The 23,714-nt window shown below is 44.6% G+C and overlaps 1 protein-coding gene across 1 annotated transcript in view; it reads left to right on the top strand.

Moving 5' to 3' along the window:
• The window catches only part of CEP41 (centrosomal protein 41), a 50,865-nt gene that overhangs the window by 15,307 nt on the left and 11,844 nt on the right, over positions 1-23,714 (top strand). The window contains exons 3-5 of the mRNA XM_004608258.3: positions 12,500-12,547; positions 17,333-17,394; positions 18,901-18,970. Coding sequence (XP_004608315.1) covers positions 12,500-12,547; positions 17,333-17,394; positions 18,901-18,970 — 180 coding nt within the window. The remainder of the gene's footprint in view (positions 1-12,499; positions 12,548-17,332; positions 17,395-18,900; positions 18,971-23,714) is intronic.

Raw genomic sequence — 23,714 nt, 5'->3', positions numbered from 1 at the left:
CATCTCTTCCTGCGTCTGTCACCATGTCATTTCACAAGAGCTGTATCTATGGGCTCAGCGGGTATGCAGTGTTTGGGATTGGCTTTTTCCTGCAGCACCCATCTCTGGAGAGGTGTCCTGGGGGTTGTGTGTATCCGTGGTGCACTCCTTTGTTGACATTCCCATGGAATGGAGGAACCATGTGTTAACCATTCACCTGCGGAAGGACATCTGGATTATCTCCACTTTTTCATTATCTCATATAAGGGTGCTATAAAAATTCAGGTATGGATGAGCTTATGTGAATTTGTCTTCTTTTCTTTGGCATAAATTCCCAGAAATGCAATAGCTGGTTATGTGTTACTTGTATTTATAGTTTCTATGTTTTGTTTTTTAGGTTTTTTTGGTTTTTGGGTCACACCCAGCGATGCCTTGGGGTTACTCCTGGCTCTGCGTTCAGGAATTACTCCTGGCGGTGCTCAGGGGACCATATGGGATGCTGGGAATCAAACCCAGGTTGGCCGTGTGCAAGGCAAACGCTCTACCTGCTGTGCTATTGCTTCAGCCCCCTATATTTTGTTTTTGTTTCTAAGAAACTACCAGATTTTGTTGTTTGTTTATTTGGGGGCCACACCCTGCAATACTCAGGGCTTACTCCTAGCTTTGTGCTCAAGGATAACTGCTGGGGAAGATTGGGGGAACCAGGTGGGATGTCAGAAATTGAACCCAGGTTGGCTCCTTGCAAAGAAAGCAACTCCCCAATGCACTATATCTCTGGCCCTGGAACCTCCAAACTCTTCCATACTGACTGCACCATATTTTACATTCTCTTCAACAATGTAAGAATGATGCAGTTTCTTTACATCTTCACTGGCATTTGATGTTGTCACCATTGTTTTATTTTAGCAACTCTGATTGATGGTATAGCACCGCAGCTCTGATTTGCATTTCCCTAATGGTTAATGATGTTGAATGTCTGTTTGTACCTGTTTGCCATCTGTAGCTCTTCTTCAGGAAAACCTCTGTCATGTCTTTTACCTATATTCTAATTTTTAACTGTTGAATTTTTAACAGTTTTGCCTTTGTTTGATACAGGGTTTGTAGATAGTTTACTCAGTGTGTATCTTGTCTTTTCAACCTCTTTAACAGGTTTGGTTTGTTCTGTTTTAATTTTGGTGAAGTTCATTTTTTTTCAGTTTTCTCTTTCATGGATGATGCTTTTTTTTAAAAAAAGTTTGGGTTTTTTTTTTATCACTATGAGATATACATAGTTACAATATCCATTCCTTTACCAGTACACATTTCCTGCCACTTAATGACCCTGATTTCTCTCCAGCCTGACCTTTAACCCCCTTCCTGCCCCTCTCATTTTCTTTTTAGGCATGGTGTCGTGCCCGCACGGCAGAGCCTGGCAAGCTACCTATGGCGTATTGGATATGCCAAAAAAAGTAACAATAAATCTCTCAATGAGAGATGTTACTGGTGCCCGCTCAAACAAATCGATGAGCAACAGGATGACAGTGACATGAAATGTCTGCAATACTGTTACTGAAAGGTTATAATGTATATCACTTTACTTCCTTTCTGCACTCAGTTTTTGTCCAAAGTGGTCATTTCCAACTGTCATTGTCATAGTGGCCCCTTGTCTGTCCTAACTGCCACCCAGCTCCCCCACTGTGGCAAACTTCCTCCCATGAACCAGTCCTCCTGGCCCTTGTTTCTACTGTCTTTGGGTATTTATTCACACACTGAGTTTGTTTTTTATACGATGGATGATGCTTTTGTTGTCAAGTCTAAGGACTCTGCCTAGCCTAGATGCCAAAGATTTTATGTATTTTTTCGAAGTGCCTTATGGCATTTGGATTTACACTGAAGCCCATGATACACTTTGACATATTTCTGAATGAGGTGTTTGACTTAGGTCAAGGTTGACTTTTGTTTACCAGTGTCCACTTACCCCAGCCTTGTGACAAAGGTTACCTTTCTTTCATTGAATTGCATGTTCACTTTGTAAAAAATCAGTTGCGATTCTTATGGGTCTTGTTTCTGTCCCATTGATCCATGTGTCCTTACCTTTGCCAACACCGGTCTTGACTACTGAAACTGTCTAGTGCATGGGATATTGGACATTGTTTAGACTGATCGTTCCCACTTTGTTTTTTCTTCGAACAATTATTTTAGCTATTTTTTTTTGCTTTTCCACTCAAGTTTTAGAATATTATACTTACATTTATTTTTAATTGCTAGGATTTGAACCTCATTAAACGTCTGCATACATTTGAGGAAAATTGGCATCTTTACTATGTATTTTCCAATCCATTTACACATGTGTCTCTATTTATTTAGATCTTATTTGGTCTCTTTCATCAGCATTGTATGTTTTTCAGTCATGTGCAAGTTTTGTTGGCTTTATACCTAAGCAGTTAGTTGGGGGCGGGGTGGTAATTATAAATGACATTGTATTTAAATTTTGGTGTCCATGTGCTATTTCTAGCGTGTAGTAATGCAGTTTATTTTTATATGCTTATCTGTGTCCTGGAACCTGGCTAAATTAACTTAGTAGGCACGGGAAGTTTTTAAAATAGATTCCTGGACTTCTCTGCATGGCCAATTATGTCCTTTCCGTACTAAAGGAACAGTTTTGTTTCTTTCCAGTCTTTTGTTTTATTTCATGGCCTTATTGTACTGGCTAGAACTTGCAGAAGAAGCATGTCAAACAAGTAGTAGGAGTGAACATCTTGTCTTTTTAGAGTGGAAGCAATTCCGCCTTCTATCAAATACAATATTAGTTATGTCAGGTTGAGGAAATTTCCTTCGATTCCTATTTTTCTAAATGTTTCTGTCATGAATGATTGTTAAATTTTATCAAATGCTTTTACTGCATCAATTGATAGATGATAATTTTCTTTAGCTTGTCAATCTGATGGGTTATACTGGTGGATTCTCCGATAGTATATACCAGCTGTGTCCTGCTGAATTATATTATCTCACTAATACTTCTGTATCTGTATTAATGAGAAATGCTGCTTTGTAGTTTTATTTTTAGCATCTTGTTTTAGTAATAAAGTAAACCTGATATCAAATGAGTTGGGAAGTGTTTCATTTTCTAGAATAGATTATATTATGGTGTTCATTACTATGTAGCAAAACTCGCCAACAAATTATGTATTAGTAGATTTCTCTGTTGAGAGTTTTAAAATTTTGAATTCACTTTTTTAATGGTTATGGAAATGTGTTAAGATTATTTTTTTACATTGCGTTTGTTGTGATAGTTGTTTTTTGAGGAATCAGTATATTTCATCTAACTTTTTAAATGTGTATGTTGAGTTATTTGTAGCATTCCTTTATTATCTTTCTGATGCCTATAGTGTCTGAAGTGATACCTTCTGTTTTTATCTGATATTGATCAGCTGTGTCTTTCTTCTTCTTTTTCTCTCCTATGGGTTTGTTTACTTTATTGATCCTCTCAAAGATCTAAGTCCTGGTTTTATTAATTTTCTCTATTTTCTGTTTACTGTTTTATTGATTTTTTTGCTCTTATCTTTATTTTTTCCTTTCCTGTTTTCTGTGGTTCTACTTTGCTTTACTTTTCAGATCTTAGAAGTAAGCCTACATAATTGATTTAAATTTTTTTCTCTTCTTTAATGCATAGTTAGTGCCATAAATGTCTCTCTGCACTGCTTTAGCTATGTCCCACAAATTTTGACACAATGTATTTAAAATTTTTATTCAGTTCAGTGTATTTTTTTAAAGTTTCCCCTTGACCCATGGATTATTTAGAAATGTATTGTTTTGCTCCAGGTAGTTGGAGACTTTTTTCCCTTTCAGTTATTGCTTTGATACTAGTTAAATTTGATTCTTTTGTGATTAAAGAATACATTCTGGGGCTGGAGCAATAGCCCAGCAGGTAGGGCATTTGCCTTGCACGCGGCCGACCCAGGTTCAATTCCCAGCATCCCATATGGTCCCCTGAGCACCGCCAGGGGTAATTCCTGAGTACAAAGCCAGGAGTAACCCTTGTGCATTGCCGGGTATAACCCAAAAAGAGAAAAAAAAAATTTTTTTTTAAAAGTACATTCTATACATTTCCCTTTAAAAAAAATTATTGATAGTCATTTTATTGCCCAGGAGATGGCTTGTTTTAATATATTTTTAAGTCTCATGGTCACTTGAAAATAATGAATATATGAATACTCCTGCTTTTCTTTTTTTAAAATTTTTCTTCCTTCTTTTTGGGGAGTTTTTTATTTTATTTTATTTTTGTTTGGGACCTCACCCAACAGTGCTCCGGGCTTATTCCCGGCTCTGTGCTTAGGGATCATGCCTTGTGGGCTCGAAGGCACCATGAGATGCTATGGATCGAACCTGGGCCAGCTGCATGCTAGCAAGGACCCTGCCCACCACATACTCCCTCCAACCCCTACTGTTCTTTTTTTTTTTAATTTTTAAAATTTTATTGAATCACCATGAGATAGTTACAAGCTTCATGTTTGGGTTACAATCTCACAATGATCAAACACCCATCCCTCCACCAGTGCACATTCCCCACCACCAATATCCTGGGTATACCCCCCCTTTCCCACCCTCCCCCTGTCTCTAAGGCACACAATATCCCCCATACTCTCTTCTTTTGGGCATTATAGCTTGTAACACAGACACTGAGAGGTCATCATGTTTGGTCCATTATCCACTTTTGGCATGCATCTCCCATCCCAACTGGTTCCTCCAGCCATCTTTTTTTTTTTTTTTTTTTTTTTGCTTTTTGGGTCACACTTGGCAATGCACAGGGGTTAATCCTGGCTCTGCACTCAGGAACTACTCCTGGCGGTGTTCAGGGGACCATATGGCATGCTGGGAATCAAACCCGGGTCGGCCGCGTGCAAGGCAAATGCCCTACCCGCTGTGCTATCGCTCCAGCCCCCCAGCCATCATTTTCTTAGTGATCCCTTCTCTACTGTTCTTCATGCCTACCTGACCAGGGCTGCACCAAGCCACAGGCCACGTCCACAGACCCACAGGACTCTTTTATGGATTCTTTGTTTACCGTCAGGTTAGAGAATTCCTTGAACCATTCTCTAAGATGTGGGGTGGGGTGGGAAGACTGGTGACAAAGTCTCCTAGGTTTCCTTTTTCTGAGGCTGTCTTGATTTTCCTTCATTTCTAAAGCGCCCTTAAAAAAAATGGGTAAAGAGTTCTTTGCTCAAAGCACCTGAAAAATAATTGTACCGTTTCCTCTGGCTGCCATGATTTCTGATGAGAAATCTGATGTCATATTAACAATTTCCCCCTTATAGCCAGGGTGTCTTTTTTCTCGTGTTGCTTTTAAAGATGATTCTTCCCCTTTGTTTTCAGGACTTTTACTGTGATGCAGCACGGTGCAGCTTTCTTGGGCGAGTCCTTGGCCTCTGTATCCATCTGTAGGCGTGCCACTTGCCACATTTGGAGAGGCTTTGTTTGTTTGTTTCTCTTTGCCATACCCAGCAGCAGTGGTCAGGGTTTACTCTTGGCTCTGCATTCACGGATTGAACCTGGGTCGGCTCTCTGCCAGGCAAATGCCCTACTGCTGTACTAGTGCTCAGGCCCCTCGAGGAGTCCTTAGCTATTAAACTTGGAGCCCTCTTCTAGGCTCACCCTCTTCCTCCTTTCTCTGGAACTTGCATGGCACCTCAAGCCAAGCCAGGGATGAAGTGGCGCCTTCCTCAGCTCACAGTGCTGACTGGAATAAGGTGGTTATTAGGTGACGGCTTTCGTCTTTCTAGAGTCTCTCTGGGTTCTTTGTCCACCCGTTGGTGTTTCTGACTTCCTGGCTTCTGTAACTCCAGTTTTAGGGTGGAAGGGGCAAAAGGCAAACATCAAGATGAACAGAACAGTGGACAAATGGACCACCGTGGTCTCTTCAGGCCCCTATCTGGTCCGACTTCCTCTCCTGCCTTCAGAATCTCCTCACCTCTGCTTTGAATGGAATGTCCAGTGCTTTCATTTTATTTTTGCCCAGTCTCTTTTCTAATTGAAATGAGGGTTGGTTTTTTTTTGTCATAAATTGAGATATAATTTGAATACCATGGAGTTCATGCCCCAAGTTCAGAGCTTTTTGGTATAATCACAGGCTGTGAAACCATCCTTCCAGCTAATTCTAGGACATTTTTGCCAGTTTAAAAAAAAATAAAATCCCATACCCAGGGACTATCCTTCCCATTCCTTCCCCCATCCCTTTTTTATTCCCTTCTTTTTCTCCGCCTTATTATTTTCTCATCTCTCTTCCAGATCTGTAGGGTCTGCCCATTCTGAACATTTTATGTTCAGTGGACTCCCCCCCTCAAGACCCCCACCGCCTGGCCTATGTTGGTTTCTTTCTCTTAGCCTCGCTCTCCCTCACTCCATTTATCTGGTAGCATGGCTCACAGCTTCATTACTTTTAACTGCCAAATAATACTCTCCTCATTTTATTTATGCACCCCTTAGTTTGAGGGCATTTGATTTATTTACTCTGGGGGACACTAATGCTGCTGTGTAAACATTAGTGCGCCAGTTTGGGGGCGGGGTGGGGTGAGCACTTGCATTTGATTTTCTTGGTTGCAGACCTAGGGGTTGAATAGTTGGTCTGGTCTTAACTTCGAGGCGCTGCGAGACCGTCTCCCCGCTAGCCTCGCTGCTTCCCTTCTGTGGCGGAGCGCGGGAGGTTTTCTCCGCAGCCACCACCGGGCTGGTTGCCGGTGTCATTTCCATGGCAGCCGCACTGGAGGTGCAAGGCCCTGTCGTGGTTCTGATCTGCACCTTCCTAATGATGGGTAAGCACATTTTCACAGGGAGAAAGAGCTGCCCGAGTCAGTGGTTGGTGGCCCGTTTGAAAAATGATTATTGCTGAGTTGTGAGTTCCTTTATACGCTCTAGGTAAAGAGGCTTCCTTAGCCAGACACGAAGCAGCTTAAATATATCCTCCCAGTTTGTGTACTAGCCCGGGTCGGGGGTGGGGGGGGGCGGGTACTTAGCTGGAGGAGGAGCGACAGAGGTACCTTTCCCTCTTCTTCCCGGAAAGCAGAATCTCCCAATGAGAGAAATCGTGTTTTTTGTTGTTTGAAATTCAGAAACTAACTATGATCACCTTAAAGAAAATTTTGAACATTGTTTTCTTTTGCATTTATGACTTCCTGCCCCTTGTGTGCACAGCAAGTTTTCCCGCCCGGTCTGCCTGTGGGTGAAGGACTGAGCGTTGGTCTCTTCAGCCCTCCAAGGAACCCCCAGGGCCCGGCACAGCCCACGGCCCCTGTTTACACAGACACCATCATTTTGATGAGTGCCACAAGGTGAAAGGGTGAGGCCTGGTTAAGAAAATACAGAAGTGACCCCCAAGGCCCACCTCAGAGCGAGGCGCTCCCATCTGAGGGCTGTTTCTGAGCTCTGCTGTCACAGCAGGGAAAGGAGCGAAGGGAACAATGAGCATCTCCCATTTTCTAGGCTAAAGAGACAGATCTTTGGTCTTTCCTTACCAGACAGTGAGCAATTCAGAGTTAGTGATGAGAAATCAAGATTTTTCTGTCTTCACCCAAAATCCTGCCCCACCGAGTTCTTCAGAGACTGCTCTCTTCTTCCAGGGCAGAGAGACGATTTTTGTTTTCACTACTTCTGGCTCCACCTCTCCCATAAACTCAGTCACCCACACATAGCCGTGACCGGCAGCACGAGTCACTACAACTTCCAATGTCTCTTCTGTTCCATAGGTGCCCGCGTATATCTTCCCGGCGCCTCAGCCCTGCCTGGCTGTGCTGTGAGTGGATTTTGCTTCTGGCAGAATCCCTGATGGGGTTTTGTTCAGGCTCCACTGCAGGATTTCTCACGTACCCACCGGCCCCCACTCTCTGGGCCTCTGTGGTGTGGTGGGGGGCTGGCCACGGGACTCTTCCCTGCTGGCACTCCTTGGGCCCAGCCACCTCTCCTCTCAGCCAGGATCCAAGCTCATTTCACATTTCTTTCGCTTCCTGCAGTTCCGGAGACTTCGAGACTTCGAGTCTTCCCATGCTCCTTCTCTAAATTCACCTTTTGTTGCCTCCACACAAATGAGTCATTTCCTCTCCTTCCTCCCCACCTCTTTAGTCTTTACCTTTTTTCTGAATAGTTGCTAACTGCCTTGGTCCGAAGCACTCAGACCCATTACAGGCTAGGTGCGCTTCATTTTCATTTAGTATTTAATTCTGTTTCTTGTGTCAAAAGGAAGAAATGTATGTGGAGGGGCGGGGGGGGGGGGGCGGGGAAGCCCTTTACAAACCAGAAAGCACTATATCCTCGTGCAACGTACTGAGATTAACAAAGAACCACTGTGCCGCTTTTCAGGCTTTCTGCTCCTCCTGGGCCCGAAGAACTTCTCCACAGAGGAGGGAAATATTGAAGAAAAATAAAGCAATCGAGTTGTCTCTTAGCAACTGAGTTTGTACCTTATAAATCTTACCCACTTTAGATTACTGCTGCTCAAAATCACTTTCTTTTCTTACTGGCTCAGTACAAATATGTTATTAAATTATAGAAAAACAAAGGGGAGAAATCCAGCGAAGGAATCACTCCGTTCGTGAGTGTACTCTGATTTTGCATAGCACTGTTGGTGGGTTGCCTTTTGCTCTTGATTGTAAGCTCTTTTTATCTATTTTTTGTAGCAACTTAAAGTATGGACTAAGTAGACACTAAATACTGCCATGGAAATTTCTAGGTTACCTGAATCCTTAAACCATAGGGATGGTGGTGTATATTGTATGTAAATCATGTTGTGCCTCATTTTAAGAAAACCCGGTATACAGAAAGCTGAAGCCAAATTGGGTTTGAGTGCTTTAAGAACTCTTTCATTAGAAGGTTTTGTTTTGTTTTTTAAGCTAGATCCTCATAGCATATTTTATTAAGCAAGTAATTTTTTAATGCCTCCCTTAATAGACAGTGAAAGACCTAAGCTATTCTCTGTGTGTGTGTGTGCGTGCATGCGTGTGCACGCTCAATGTGTGTATTTGTAAATAATCTTGGGCTTTCGTAATAATAAGATGGATAAGACTTGTACACAAATAAGCAGGGAGATGATAGATGCCTGGTGAGTGGGAAGTTGAGTGCTGCGGAAGTCCAGTGGAGGAAAAGGTCACTCACTACCGGGTGAGCTATTATGATTACGTGCACAAGGTGACATGTCGGAGAACCGGAGACTAGCGGAGAGTTTGTCAAATTCAGTAATTAAGGCAAGATTGAAGAGGGTAGGCAAGGCAAGACGTTGGTGCCTTCAGCCCTAGAGTGAGGATTTTATCAGTAAGCCACAGGGAGCTGGTTTGTTTGTTTGTTTGTTTGTTTGTCTGTTTGTTTGTTTAATATCTCCTCTAGAAAAATAGATCTGGCAGTGATGTATAATTTCAGTTTTCAGGAAAACTCATTGATTCTCCCATCGTCTCTTTCCTTCTAAACAAAGATGTGTTTATAAGGGAGTGATAGAATTGACTCATTTCTAGCCTTTTAAGAAGGTAATCAAAAAATGACTGCCAGGTAAAATAAAATCAGTTTAATAAGGTGTAGAGTTATCATCTAAACCATGTATGAAGTAGGATGAATACCGGTCTGCATTGCATGCTTCCTGAAATCACATTTAGGGGTGTGTGTGTGTGTGTGTGTGTGTGTGTGTGTGTGTGTGTGTGTGAGAGAGAGAGAGAAAGATAGACTGGTCTGCATTGCATGCTTTCTGAAATCACATTTAGGGTGTGTGTGTGTATGTGTGTGTGTGTGTGTGTGTGTGTGTGTGTGTGTGTGTGTGTGTTGCTGGCCAGTCCCTCTTTTCTCCGATTACAGCAGTGCAGAAATCCTCCCTTTACTTTCCTTCTCCCCTCCCCAGCCCCCCACTGGGCAGAATGCACGTCTAGCCTGAAAAGGTACTTCAGAGCCATAGCCCTCTCGGATTTGTTTTTAATTTTGCCCAATATTTGTAAGCCTCTGCAAAAGGAGATTTCTCTACCTTCTCCATTAGTGGGAAAAGCAAGCAGTACAAACAACCCACCTCCCGGAGCTGTTGTGTGGCTCGGTGGGCACTTGAGGAAGTGCCTTGCAAATCCCCTGAAAATGCTAATAATAGTTGAGAAAGGATGGTCGACTCTCTGTGGCAGGAGCCAGTGTGTCCATGATGAAGGCTTGCGGCTCACGTCTCCCGTGCACCTCGGGCCTCCTGGATGGAGTTGAGAGCACATAATGGTCCCCCCTGCCATGTGAGAAAAGTGACCTTCCCACACGTCTTGCCCACTGGGAAACCCTGTCTCACAGCACCACAACACCACAAGCAGAGCAGCCCGTATTCTCCCAGGAAGGGAACTGAGTTCCGACTCTGTTGCTCCACAGTTGTGTCCCTGGACAGGTCATCATTCTGTTGGCTCAGTTCCCTGGCAGGACCGCCCGAGGGATAGTACAGAGGGCAGGATTCTTGCCTTGCATGCGGCTGACCTGGGTTCAATCCCTGCACCTCTGTTTAGTTCCCCCCCTCCAACTCGCCAGGAGTGGTCCCTGAGCTCCGCGCCGGGAGCAAGTCCTGAGCACCGTGGGGTGTGAGCGCCCCGAAAGAGAAGCCTGCCCGTAGCTGCCCTACTCGAGGGAATCTCCAGCAGCCTCTATGGCACACGGCTGCAGGGGACTCAGGAGGAGACCGGAGCTGTGTCAAGGCTCTGCGAGGCCCAGTGGCACACTGTTTGTCCCCGCTGCTTCCCGAGTCATTCAGCTGCACATGGGCACCCAGGCGGGTGGGGGCAGAAGAAGACACGGGCTGCCCTGAGGAGACGGTCACAGCTCAGCCAGGATCCACGCAGGGTTCTGCTCCTGCCCCAGATGTTGTCTGGATCCTCGTGGTGTGACTCGGAGACGTGCTGGCTCTCCAGGCGGCCGAGAGTGTCCGGAGGACTCGGTCTGGGTTTCCAACCACACCGGTTCTGCTTTCTGGCCCGTGCCTGGAGTGTGTCTTAATTTTTTTTTTTTAAAGCTAAACAAAAACCCAACCCTTGTTTTTTTGACTCAATGGAATGTTATTCCATGATGAATCCGTGGTAAAGATTTAATAATAACAAGTGACCTCAGTTGTGTTTTTTGAAAATGTATTTCGGGTTTCAGAGCAGGCGCTTTCTTTCTCAGCTCCCGCCTGAACACGAAAGGACATTTCAGAGTAGTGCTTTTGAAAACACATCAGGTTCGTGCCACCAATTAGAAGCGTTTCTTTGATCTGAAGTGGGGGGACTGAATCTGACTTCTGATCCTCTCGGGGCCTAAAATTTGGAGGCACCGTTTGAAAATGAGAAATTATTTGGAAGGCCCCTCCTCGGCTGTTCCTGTTGGGTGCCCCTGTCGAGTCAGCTCGAAGCCGGCCTGGCAGAGCAGGAGGCCCTGGCCTGGGGCTGGACTGGAGTGCGTTCAGAAACCGAGGGATCCTGGCCCGGGGTTCGTGGAGGAACGCTCTCCAAACCACCTTGGCGAGAACCGAGTACTGTAGAACCAAACTATAAACCATTGAATCTCTCAGCAGTTCAGATCCACAGTGCAGCCCAGTGTACAGGCTGTGTGGCCTAGTTCAGCGTGCAGTGTCAGCATGAATCGTGGAAGGCCACGCTCAGGAAGGAGAAGCTGACTGCCAAGCAGTAGAGACGAGAGATGGCTTGCAGGGGAGGGGGAGATTTTTATGGCACACTTTAGACCTTGGGGTGGGAATCACTGCTTCTTTCATTTTTTCTCTATCTCTGTATATTTTTCCCATTTCACAGTTAGGAAGGGAGGGAAGGAGGAAGAAAACCTTCACTTAAAAACAAACAAACAAACAAGAACTAGGGGGCCAGAGAGATAGTACAGTGGAAGACACATGCTTTGTGTGCAGCCAGCCTGGTTCAGTCCCGGGACTACCTCGTCTGCTGAGCACCATGGGGTACGGTCAGTCCTGGAGGCCCTGCCCGTGTGGTCCAGCCGATCCATGATGCCCCAGGGCCTGATCAGCACCACATCCTTGGAACTGAGCTTCGAGCTGCCAGTCTGGTTGGCTGAAAACAGCTGCCTGAGCACTGCTTGGGAAACACCTCCTCTGTCCCGCCCCCCCAAAAAAGGGAAGGTTAAAGAACACACACACACACACACACACACACACACACACACACACATATTCTGTCTGTCTGTCTGTCTGTCTGTCTGTCTGTCTCTCTCTCTCTCTCTCTCTCTCTCTCTCTCTCTCTCTCTCTCTCTCTCTCTCTCTCTCTCCTCCCTCCCTCTCTCTCCAGTACTGCCTGGAACTTGGGCTAGCTTAAACATATCCAACCAAAACATTTCCCCTGATTCCCCTCCCACCCCCCTTTAAAGGATGCTGTGTTGTACAGAGAGTATTTTGGGAGTAAATAGTTTTTACTATTTGCCTACTATAACTTCCCCACGAACAGGCTCTTGGCGGGGCAGTGGCGGTACGAAATACTTGTTCTCTATTGTTCGCACTGTGTTACTCATTTTCTTCCCTTCAAAGCACTATCTAAAATCTTCGTTCTCTTTTTAGGAAACAGTATGACTAAGTACATTGAGAAGCTGGAAGAAATAAAAAAAAGTGAGTAACAGCCTCTGATGGTTTGGGGGGAATAAGGGGACCCAGTATTCTGCCAGCTGGCGACTAGCACCCCCACCTGTCCTCCACCACACCTGTGCTTGGAGAGGTGGCAGTCGGACGTGAGGAACACAGAGGACCCTCTGGGGTCGCACCTGATACTGTGTCCGGGATGTTGGGGGGTGGGGGCTCATTCAGCCCCTAGGATGTGCGCACTGAAACAGGGGGTGAGCGTTTGTTAAGCAGCAAAAGCCCAGCTTCTCATTTCAATGTGGTCTTCATGGCCTTTTTACTTTCCTGCCTTCTGACTTTCTCTAGACCTGAGGTAGAAGTACTAATATCTTCTCTTGTTAACAGCACTCCTTTGAGTTTTGAGTATAAATTAGACAGTATTCATGAAAGACTTAGAGGTTTGAGAGCTGCTTCTTTAAAAAAAAAAAAAGATTTCTGCATTATAAATTCATTGCAGTCTGCTTTCTTTTAATTAAAAATTATATTTCATGCACATCCTTTAAAAAAAACTAATCTTCCACAAAGATATGCTACTCATCCTCAAGTGCATTGCCCTTGTACAGAATCATAATTTTTCAATCTCTGTCCAAAGAGGATGTAACGTGTGCCCACCAAGGCCGGCGTTACAGAGAAATAGGAGCAGCTATTTTCTAAGATGGATCCATTCCCATCCGCAGTAGGAGAGCTCAATGCTTGGGGAGTATTTAGCTAATGGAGAGGGTCTCCAATTAATAACCATCCCAGACTTGGCTCGATTCGATCCATCTTCTGGGAAGAGAATATTCCCCATCCAGAAGTCACCAGGAATTTCCGTATAAAGAATGATGTTTCTTTTCCATTGGAATGGCTGCAGGATTAAGAAACCACAAACTGCATGGGGCTGGATGATAGCACAGTGGGGAGGGTACTTGCCTTTGCACACAGCCAACCCAGGTCCTATCCTTGGCATCCTATATGGTCCCCTGAGCCTGTGGTCCCCAGGAGTGATCCCTTGAGCAGAGAACCAGAAGTAAGCATTACTCAGGGCTGAGTAATGCCAGGTATGACACCAAAAGTTAAGAGTGTGTGTGTGTGTGTGTGTGTGAGAGAGAGAGAGAGAGAGAGAGAGAGAAGCCCCATAGGCTACTTGCCCTGCATGCAGCTGACCTGGGTTCGATCACCAGCATCCTGTATTGTCCCCTGAACAGTGCTGGAAGTGATTCCGTGATTCCTGAATGCAGAGCCAGGAATAACCCCTGAGTACCATCAGGTGTGGGAAAGGAAGGAAGGGAGGGAGGGAGGGATGAAGGGAGGGAGATAGGGAGGGAGGGAGGGAGGAAGGAAGAAGAAATAAACCCCAAACTGCAGAAGACAGAGCTTGACACCAACTCTGTTACCAGTCAGGTTTACTCTCGTGATGAATGTAATAGACATTTCTTTTTTTAAAAAAAAAGACACATGACAGTTTCCCCTTCATAGTCCTACACATTTTCATGTTCTCTATTGTCAGCTGTGCGATACAAATTAGCATAGATATTTAAGGATGCATGAAAACCTGTAACTGTACGGGGTGGGGGGGGTGGGGGGGGCGGCACCTTTCTTACTCACCTCCCTCCACTGTGTTGTCCTTAATTTGTCCAGGGCAGGCAAGGTTCTGTTCAGGGTTGCCGTCTCTGTCACCTCCTCTCCATTGGGCACCGAGCGCCGGCACAGGTGTCCCCCCCCCACCCGGAGGTTGGCCCTTGAAAACCACCCATTCTACCCTGAGTGCTCAAACCCCGTGTAGAGCATTTCTTCAACGCACAGTGTGGTTTCCTTGCTCAAGGCCCTTTAAAGGGAGGTTCTCCCCGCTGGGCTCCCGTGGGGCAGAGTCCCAGGAAATGCAGGCTGCGGTTGCTGCCTTTAGTGAGGCCGAGCTTCCGATGACCTGGGCTCACACGCTCTATACCCGCCTAGCTAGAATCACTTCACGTCTGTGCTTTGGAGGAGATTTCCTTCTCTTCCATTTTCTGTTGGAGGCGTCCCACGGGGCGAAGGGGAGGTGAACATCGCCTTGTTCTGTGATACCCTAGACCCATCCCCATTCTTGGGTTACCTTTCTATGAAATCACAGACCTGCCCTGCTCCTTCCTTTGATTGCCCCCCCACCCACCCCGCACCGTGAGCCCCAACTTCCCCAGGCTAAACTGTTTGAACAGAACCCCCTTCTCGCCCACACACTCAGGATTCCTTTGTAACCTGAAGATGCTTTCAGCTCTGCCCGGAGAAACGAGACACCGGGGCCTATTGACCATCACAAAGCCTATTCTTGGCTGCTGGTGGTTCGATAACGCGCCCCGGACCCAGTGTGAAGCCTCCTAGATAGTCAGGCCTCTGTCCTTCCAGTAACTCGAGAGAGGCAGACTTTGAGTCCCAACTTACTGGAGAGGCAAAACCTGATACCAGCCCCGAAACGAGGATGATTCGCCTCCGCCGCGGTCGGGCGAAGCCAGAGTGGCAGGAGCGCCACCCTTAAAGCTTCTGTCGCCCGCGCGAGCACCGCCAGACAGCTTCCCAAGCCCTCCTTTTTTTATATAAGATTAAAACGCGCTGTCAGGCGTCCGGTCTGACCTCTTATCTCCAAGTCAGGATGTCAGAAAGTCCTCATGATGGCTGTCCCTCCAAACCAGAACCAGGTATGTCGGGCTCAGGCCTCGCCACCGTCCGGTCCGGGAAAGGCCCTTAAACCGCCCATCATACTGGTACCCAGCCGAGCCTGGTGGTTTGGTTTTGTGTATATTTGCTTCAAGTGACTTCTCTTTAGTTAAGGGGACTTTTCATGTGTACTTAGGGTGGAGAAGTATTTCAGACTATGTCATTACACCAGAAGAGTATCAGTGGGTGGATGCCACAGTGCAGACGTCCTCGAAAGCTGTTTTCATTGGCTGACGTCTTGCCATCTTGGTTTCTGTCGGGGCCTTTCGGTGGGAATCAGAGGGGGGCTGTCGCTTTTCAGCTGCACTTTTCTAAACCTCTTTCTGGTCGACTTGAGTCAGCAGCCTGCTGGTGGGTTTTCGAATCACCCTCGTTTCCAGGTCTGTTAACTTGTCGCCAAAAGAAGCTGTTCAGAGGCTCTTCTAGAAATAGCGGCCAGTTCATCACCACATTGCTCTCTTTGAAGACACTTTAGAACAGAGAGGCTCTGATTCCCCCTGAGAATCAGAGTGTGTTCTTAGACAGCAAGTTCTCGAGGTGGCATGCTGTCTCCTGGTGGAGGGGGGAGGCGTGGGGTAAGCCCCTCAAGCACGGTCCTCTGAAGGAGCGCTCTAGTCCATGCTGGTTGTGAAAATTCATGGGAACGATTAGTAACGCCAGGTAAATAATCTAGAATGTGTTTAATCCTTTCCTTTGTTGCTAGGAGTCTTGGTTTATGAGACATTTCTGCTGTGAAGGTCACAGTCATTATCCAGCTAATCTTTAGTAATTCTAAAATAATGAGGCTGTATTTAAATACATATTTTAAAACCCAGAAGAGGAGGTGAGGGCAGACGGGAGGGTCGCATTGAAAGCTCTTTAGCAATGGCGGTCAGTTTCCAAGAAGTCTGACCACCTAACTGTGGACTTTGCTCTTGGGGGCCGGGGGCAGGGTGGGGGACAAATACTAGGCAAACTGAGATTGGCTCAATTTTTTAAAAAACAGACTAATATGACATGAACAATTATGAACACAAGTGCAAAACAACTCCCTCCCCACAGCCCCCGCCTTCCCCATTTGAGTCCTGGCTCAGAACCATGAAGATAGCAGTGACCAGCATCAACGTCAATATTTTAGACTGGGCTTTTGTATGTGAAGCAAGGTAGTTTTAATTGAAACTTATTTAGAAAGATGTGAGATGAGAGATAGAGAGTGCTCGAGAGAACATGGACTTCTCCGGGTGAAGTGGGCAAGCCAAGAAACATCGAGACAGACGAGCGAGACATGGACTCAAGGGAGAACACGGGCTTGAAGAGCAAGCCTTAGGTTGTTTTTTAAAATCTTGGTCTGAAGTATATAGATATGTAAGATTTGCCATCTTGACCATTTTAACTAGCACACGGTGTAGCTGTGTGTTAAGTCTTCACGTTGTCATGAATAACCATTCACATTGCCGGTCTCCAGGATGGTTTATGTCTCACAAAACTGCAACTGTGGCTCCAATTGTATCGGCATGGGAGATGATCTGGAGAGTCATAATTTTGTGCCCAGTGTGTGTCCTGGGGCGGAGGTCGGGGTACTGCCCTGGATCGCTGTCTTTGTAGCCCCAGGTATAAAGTTGTCCTCTGCTCAGAGCAGAGTTTTAATAGTAGGACGTAAGTGTCCATCCTTCCTGAGCTGGGCAACTCAGCTTCTCCCAGTCTCTGGCCTCATTTGTAAACTGCAGATGCAGATTCCTTCTTTGTTCTGGAAGGGATTTAAAGCATCTTACATAAATGCATGCTCTACAGGATGGTCAAAGTAGAGGCATAATGAAAGGATAATGGTAGAGGAGGAGATTAAAGGCAAGGAATAGAGGCTGAGATACACAGAAACAACGTGGCTTATAAATACGACTTTCGGTTTCCTGCTTTAGACAAAGCAAACAAAATGGGAACAAAATGAAGAGATGGTAATAATACCTGCCATACTTCCTCCTGAGGCTTTAGTGAGAGTCAGATGATGTAACGCTTGTAAAAACCTGAAAAGTATACTGAATCCCTTTGATGGCTAGAAAGAAGCCCTCCCACTCCTAAGAGAACAAAATAAACCAAGAAGCATTTTTGTCCTGTTTTGCTTTTCAGATTATAGATACAAAAAAGATGAACTTTTCAAGAGACTTAAAGTTACAACTTTTGCCCAGCTGGTGAGTTTCATGTCACTGTGCGTCTTTAAGTATTTCTGAATTGAACTCTGGGTAATGTTTGCAAAGAGGTTTCTTAGGGTTTTCCATATTTCACTTATGGGAGGATGAATTGATGTGCTCGGACATACTCATTCTTGAGGATGGAGTGAAATTTTTCTCCTTACTAAGATTTTTTTGTTTGTTTTTGGTTTGGGGTCACATCCAGCAGTGCTCAGTACTTACTCCTGACTTTTACTCAGGGATCACTTCTGGCAGGCTCAGGGGACCATGTAGAGTGCTGGGGATTGACGCCAGGGCCAACATGGCCAACAGGGCTACCCTCTTTACTCTAATTTTGGCCTCCAAATTTTATAAGTAGGATATAACAGTCAATTTTTAAATAATAAAATTTATGGTTTGGGTTTTATTTTTCATTGTTCATTTAATTTGCTCATTTAGAATCCAGGAATTTGGATCCCAGGTTTATTTGGACATTTTTTTGTTTGTTTGTTTGTTTGTGGGAAATTTCCCTTCTGTAATTGTACTTTATTTCCTAAATCATTTCGTTGGCGAGTTGTTTGGTTACCTTGGGCAAGTCATTCTCTTATTTGGAAAAATGATGGTGCTGGAGCGATAGTACAGCGGGTAGGGCATTTGCCTTGTGTGCAGCTGACCTGGGTTCAATTCCCAGCATCCTATATAGTTCCCCAAGCACCACCAGGAGTAATTCCTGAGTACAAAGCCAGGAGTAACCCCTGTGCATCGCTGGGTGTCACCCAAAAAGCAATAAATAAATAAACATAAAAAACTAAAGACTTTGAAAAATGATGGACATAGTATCTTTCTGGACCTTTAACAAAAGTTTTGGGGCCGGGACAAGTAGTGCAACGGGTAGGACTCTTGTTCTGCACGCAGCTGACCTGGGATCTATCCCCATGTGGTCCTCCTGAGCCCACCAGGAGTGATTCATGAGCACAGAGCTAGGAGTCAGCCCTGAGCCCAGCCAGCTATGTTCCCAAAACAGCGACAAAGATCTGTTGGTGTCTGTTACTTAAAGTAGATCTTAGTATCGAGCTAACTTGTGAAAACTGCTTCAAAATCCTTTTATAAGTGTATATTGTCAGAGACAATGTGTCCATTATTGCTTTTTATTTCTTCATTGCGTGAAACATTTCTGATACAATTCTCTTGTCGTAAATGTTGCTTTTCAAGAAATAACTATTGCAGAATTAGAATATTTGTGGATGTGTTTTTAAAGCTCTTATTATCTCCTCTCCTAAGTGATCCACTCAGTCTCTTAATCATTGTTTGCTGTTGTTTTAAATGCATTTTCTCTTCTGGAAGGATGGTCTGTGCGATCCTGGTCTGTACCTCCCATGGAAGGAGGCCCCAGGCACCTCTTCCAGCGGAGGCACTGCCACGGGAGATCTTTGATGTTTGAAGTTTCCACTTTTGTCAAAGACAGAATGTCTCTGTCTAAAGGCAAACATGACACTCAACCACACGTTTCTTTATTTTTTCTATCAGGTCATCCAAGTTGCTTCCCTATCTGATCAAACACTGGAAGTGACAGCTGAGGAAATTCAAAGGCTAGAAGGTAATGAGAACTGAGGGCGTGGGGGAAGCAACCAACTGACCATTTGACGAGGGGGGGAACAACTCACTATGGCCACATGTGCCTGTCTGTGTTCACAGGCCTGGGAACGTTGATGTATCTACTCGGAATGAAATGTGCCTCTCTAAGAAATTGCTGGCTAACTGGTACTTTCCTTGTTAATTTTTTTTTTCTTCTTCAAGTCATCAGGTTTTCTGGCTAGAGCATTGGTAGTTTTTGATGTATTTCCTATTACTGATTACTTTCTTCGATCATATTTCTAGTACCTTCTGTGTGCAGGTCATAGAGCTGGATACCACATGATTGCAAATACGGATAAAGCACAGCTCTGCTTACAGACAATTTTTTCTTTGTGGGTCAGATCGTTATTGTCAGTCCACACTTCCACTAGGGAGCTTCATCTGGGTTTTCTCGTGGGAAGCCATATTCTCTATAACTCCGGAAGGAAGGGAGATCTCCCAGGTGAGAGGCCTTCCCACACCTCGGGGATTCAGATGCTTGCTACAAAAGCCTGTGGCGAATAATTGTAGGGTACAAATAATATAGCCTTCCCGTCGTGCGACTGCCACATGCCTTGGCAAGTGGGAGTCCTGAGAGTGAAAAGGCATATTCTCGTCGCAAGGCTGAGGGTGGCATCCTTTTGAATTAGGCCGGGGATGGGGAGTGCAGAACCTCAACAGGCGCCAGGGAAGGGTGAGGTTACGGTGGGTGGAAGAACGGCCCGAGCAGAGAAGTGGAGAAGAGCAGACTGCAAGGGTGGCTGGCGCATTGCATAATCCGGTCCAGCCATTGTTTGAGGAGGAGGAGATGCCCGCTGAGAGATAAGGCGGGCAAATGAGGTAGGTGAGGGTAGGTTTCCTTTCTCCAGCACCGAGCCCAGCCGAACACAAAAAACCCCATAGTTGTCTGCGCATGAAAAGAATTCCCAGAGTTAAGGTCTTTATTTGATCCCAGAGCACTCAGCCATCAATATGGGGCTGTTTACCGGTGGAGGAATGTGTTTTGTTAAGGTTGATGTAGGCCAGGAATTTGACTTCTGATTTCAAGACAAGTTTCTCAGGAAGTCTGAACGCTGGATTTGTGCAACTCAACTGTCATCTCCCTGGCTTGTTTTTGTTAGGGAGGATAAAGAGAATCTGAAAAAGACAGGAATTTATCGTTGACAGATGCCTCTCACCAGGCCGAGGAAGAAGGGCTCTTTGTAACAGAGATAATTGAGTCTCCTCATCTGAGCACTCCCAATTTTAACCTGGTTAACCTGGATTTGTCCTTTAATTCATTGTTGAGATTATAGTGCCAGAACATATGGGCACATGCAATTTTCTCTTCTGAAATAAATTTGCTCAGCAAAATAGGCTCTTGTAAAGTCGGACACCATAATGTGTGAGTAATATTAGTGCTTTTCTAGTGTTGTACACAGAATAATAACTCACTCAGGAATGCCTGGAGAATAGATTGTATCTATATGCATATTAGCTATCATTGAAGGAATAAAAGTCTCCTTTTATGATGTTTGTTTTTCCTAAAAACAAATTAAAAAAATAAAAAAATTTCCCCAGAAAACTGTAAAATAAATAAATAAGAAAATAAAATCAATCAATCATCAGTGTTAACATTTTGGGTTTTTTCCTGCCATCTAATTACTTGCCCATGCAAGTAATTACCCTTTGTTTATAGATTTGTATTATGCTATTTTCAGTGAACATTTTAACAGGCCTACTTCCCTATGCTCTCAAATACACTTCAGAAGCTTGAAGGTCAGGTTCTGTAGTCATTTAATGCCTGTCATTTGAAAATATCATAACATATTTAGTTATTGTTAGGGGTTGTAGGTTTTGTGTAATATTTACTTATATAAAATAATCCATAGCTGTTCGAATGGCTCTGACTATCACCTGTTCCAACACCGATCCCTTTACCAGTATCCCCAGTGTCCCTCCTGCCCCCAGCCAGAGGTACTTCCCCTCTCCCCCATCGCCCTAGTGTTCCCTTCCCTAGTCATCCTCCCACCCTGACCCGGCGGCCAGCGTCCCGCTGGAGACCAGTCCTCCTGCTCTTTGTGTCTGTTGCCTTCGGGCGCTTGTTACTCCCCTACGAAGTTTCTTCATATCCCACATAGGAGCGGGATGGTTCTGAGTCTGTTCCTCTCCCTCTGACTGATTTCACTCAGCTTGATACTCTTCAGGTCCATCTACATAGCAGCCAATTGCATGACTTCGTCTTTTCTTATGGCCAGATAGTATCCCTTTGTGTCTACGTAGCATCATTTCTTTATCCAGTCATCAGTTCTTAGGCACTTGGGTTCTTCCCAGGCTTTGGCTATCACGAATAGTAATGCAGTGAACGTAAGAGTGCAGGTGTCTTTTCTGCATTGTGCTTTCGGACCCTTGGCATGAATCCATTCTTAGACATTCTGCTGGTTCCTCAGTAGCTTCAGGGTGGCCCTACTTGTTTGCATTCCAGACTAAATGGATGAGATTTGTTTTTTCCATCTTAGTCTAGGTTACATAATTACCAGTTTGATAAATAATTGCTAGGTTGATATCTAATGCTTTTATTTTTTATTTCTTTGATAGAGAAATTGAGCTTTATATATATGTATTAATTGCTTGTATATATATTTTCTTTTGAAGTCATTACCTGCCTTTCATGTTTTTTTTTCCTAATGGAATGTTTGTCTTTGACTTCCTGATTTGTGAAAGTGCCACTATGATAATGAGATCCTTATTTAATGGAAACTAATACAGCCTTGAAAATGAATATTAAAATCATCTTTTTCTTCCTTTTTCTTAGCACTGTAGCTCGGTCGTCCATCAGTTTGCTCGAGTGGACACCAGTAACGTCTCCATTGTGAGACTTGTTGTTACTGTTTTTTGGCATATCAAATATGCCACAGGTAGCTTGCCAGGCTCTGCCATGCGGGTGGGATACTCTCGGTAGCTTGCCGGGCTCTCCAAGAGGGACAGAGGAATCAGCCATGTGCAAGGCAAATGCCCTACCCACTGTGCTATCATGTCAGTCCTTCCTTTTTCTTAGTTTTTTTTAATACCAGGATGTATTTTATGTAGTTAAAGAATCATGACTTACAAGGTGTTGAAAGTTATGTGTTAGGCACATAATAATTCAGCATCAGTTGTGTCCGCTTCTCTCCAGGAGTGTCCCCACACTCCATCTCGCCCTTCCCCGTCAGGCACTTGACACAGTTGAGTCTGTGCATTGGGGTATATGGCTCTACCCCCTCATCCGTATCACCGGTACAATCAAAGCCCTAGCCCTCGTTCCCCATTACTAAAAAACATCTTAGCTGATGATTTAGAACCATATCCAAGCAATATTATTATGTAAAAAAAGAAAAGCAGAAGCTTTTTTTTGTACAGAGCTATGTATGGCATTATCCTTAATGTCTGAAGAGAGGAGGAAATAAAATCTGTGCAGAGGAATGTAGTAGTGGGGCCAGAGAGATAGTACAGCTTGCCTTGCACACAGCCAACCCAGATCCGATCCCCAGCATCCTTTATGGTCCCCTGATCACCGCCAGGAGTGATTCCTGACTGCAGAGCCAGAAGTAACCCAGGGTGTGGCCCCAAAACCAAAGGGGTAAAAAAAAAATGAAATATGGTAATTTTCTCTCTGGAAGCTACTTCAGAAGGTGACTCCGTCGGAGTATGAGGCCTCAGGCCTACAGCCCTGCCAGGGAAGAGCTAACATCTTTTCCTTAATAACAGTTTGATCTTACTTGCATTTTTACCTTGTTTGTACACATGATCCCTTTCCAATTAAAGAACTGATTTATTAAAAAGCTTCTTATAAATTATGTGTATTAATCTTTCCTCATGTCTCTGTATCACAGGTATTTTTCCTAATTTGTTATTCACTTGCTAATTATTTTCTTTGTGTGAGTTCCTGACAATATATATATATGAGGTTTGTCTTGTTACATGGGTAAACCCATTAGCCTTTCATGTGTTTCCTTTGATGGCACGAGATTCACAAAACCCTGAATAAGAGGAGCTATTTATCTATGCTTGCTTCTAGTTGTTTATTTGGTTCTTTTTTTTTTAAACCTGCCCCCTACATTAATCCATCCTCTAGCAATTTAGATAATGATGATGAGGGAATTACCTAAATTTGATTTTTTAGCTATTTGACAGATTATTGCAGAACCACTGATTCAATAGTCTTCCCTTTCTTACTAATTGTGATATTATCTTTAACATATATATTGGAGCAATAGCATAGTGGGTAGCACACTTGCCTTGCACATGACTGACCCAGGTTCCATCCCTGGCACCCTGTATGGTTCCCTGAGCCTCCAGGACTGATCCCTGAGCATAGAGCCAGGAGTTACCCCTAAGCATTGCTGGATGTGGCCCCCAAGAAAACAAATATGGGGCCAGAGCAGCAGTACAACACAATACAGGCCAGTACAGCAGGTAGAGTTTGCCTTGCATGCGGCTGACCTGGGTTCAATCTCTGGCATCCTGTAAAGTCCCCAGAGCACCGCCAGGAGTAATTTCTGAGTGTAGAGCCAGGAGTAATCGCTGAGCATCACCAGGTGTGACTCAAAAAGCCAAAAAAAAAAAATCCCAAAAAGAAAAAGCATTGCCTTTATATATAGTCTAGGATTTGTTACTATACTCACTATTCCATTGCTCTGATCATAGTTCTGCTTTGTTTCAATGATTTACCTTTTCAATAAATGTTAATTAGATGATAAGGCTAGTTT

The sequence above is a fragment of the Sorex araneus genome, chromosome 1 (assembly GCF_027595985.1).
Source record: "Sorex araneus isolate mSorAra2 chromosome 1, mSorAra2.pri, whole genome shotgun sequence".
Taxonomy (NCBI): Eukaryota; Metazoa; Chordata; class Mammalia; order Eulipotyphla; family Soricidae; genus Sorex; species Sorex araneus.
Note: the sequence above shows the minus strand (reverse complement) of the source record. Positions and strands in the feature narration are given on the sequence as shown.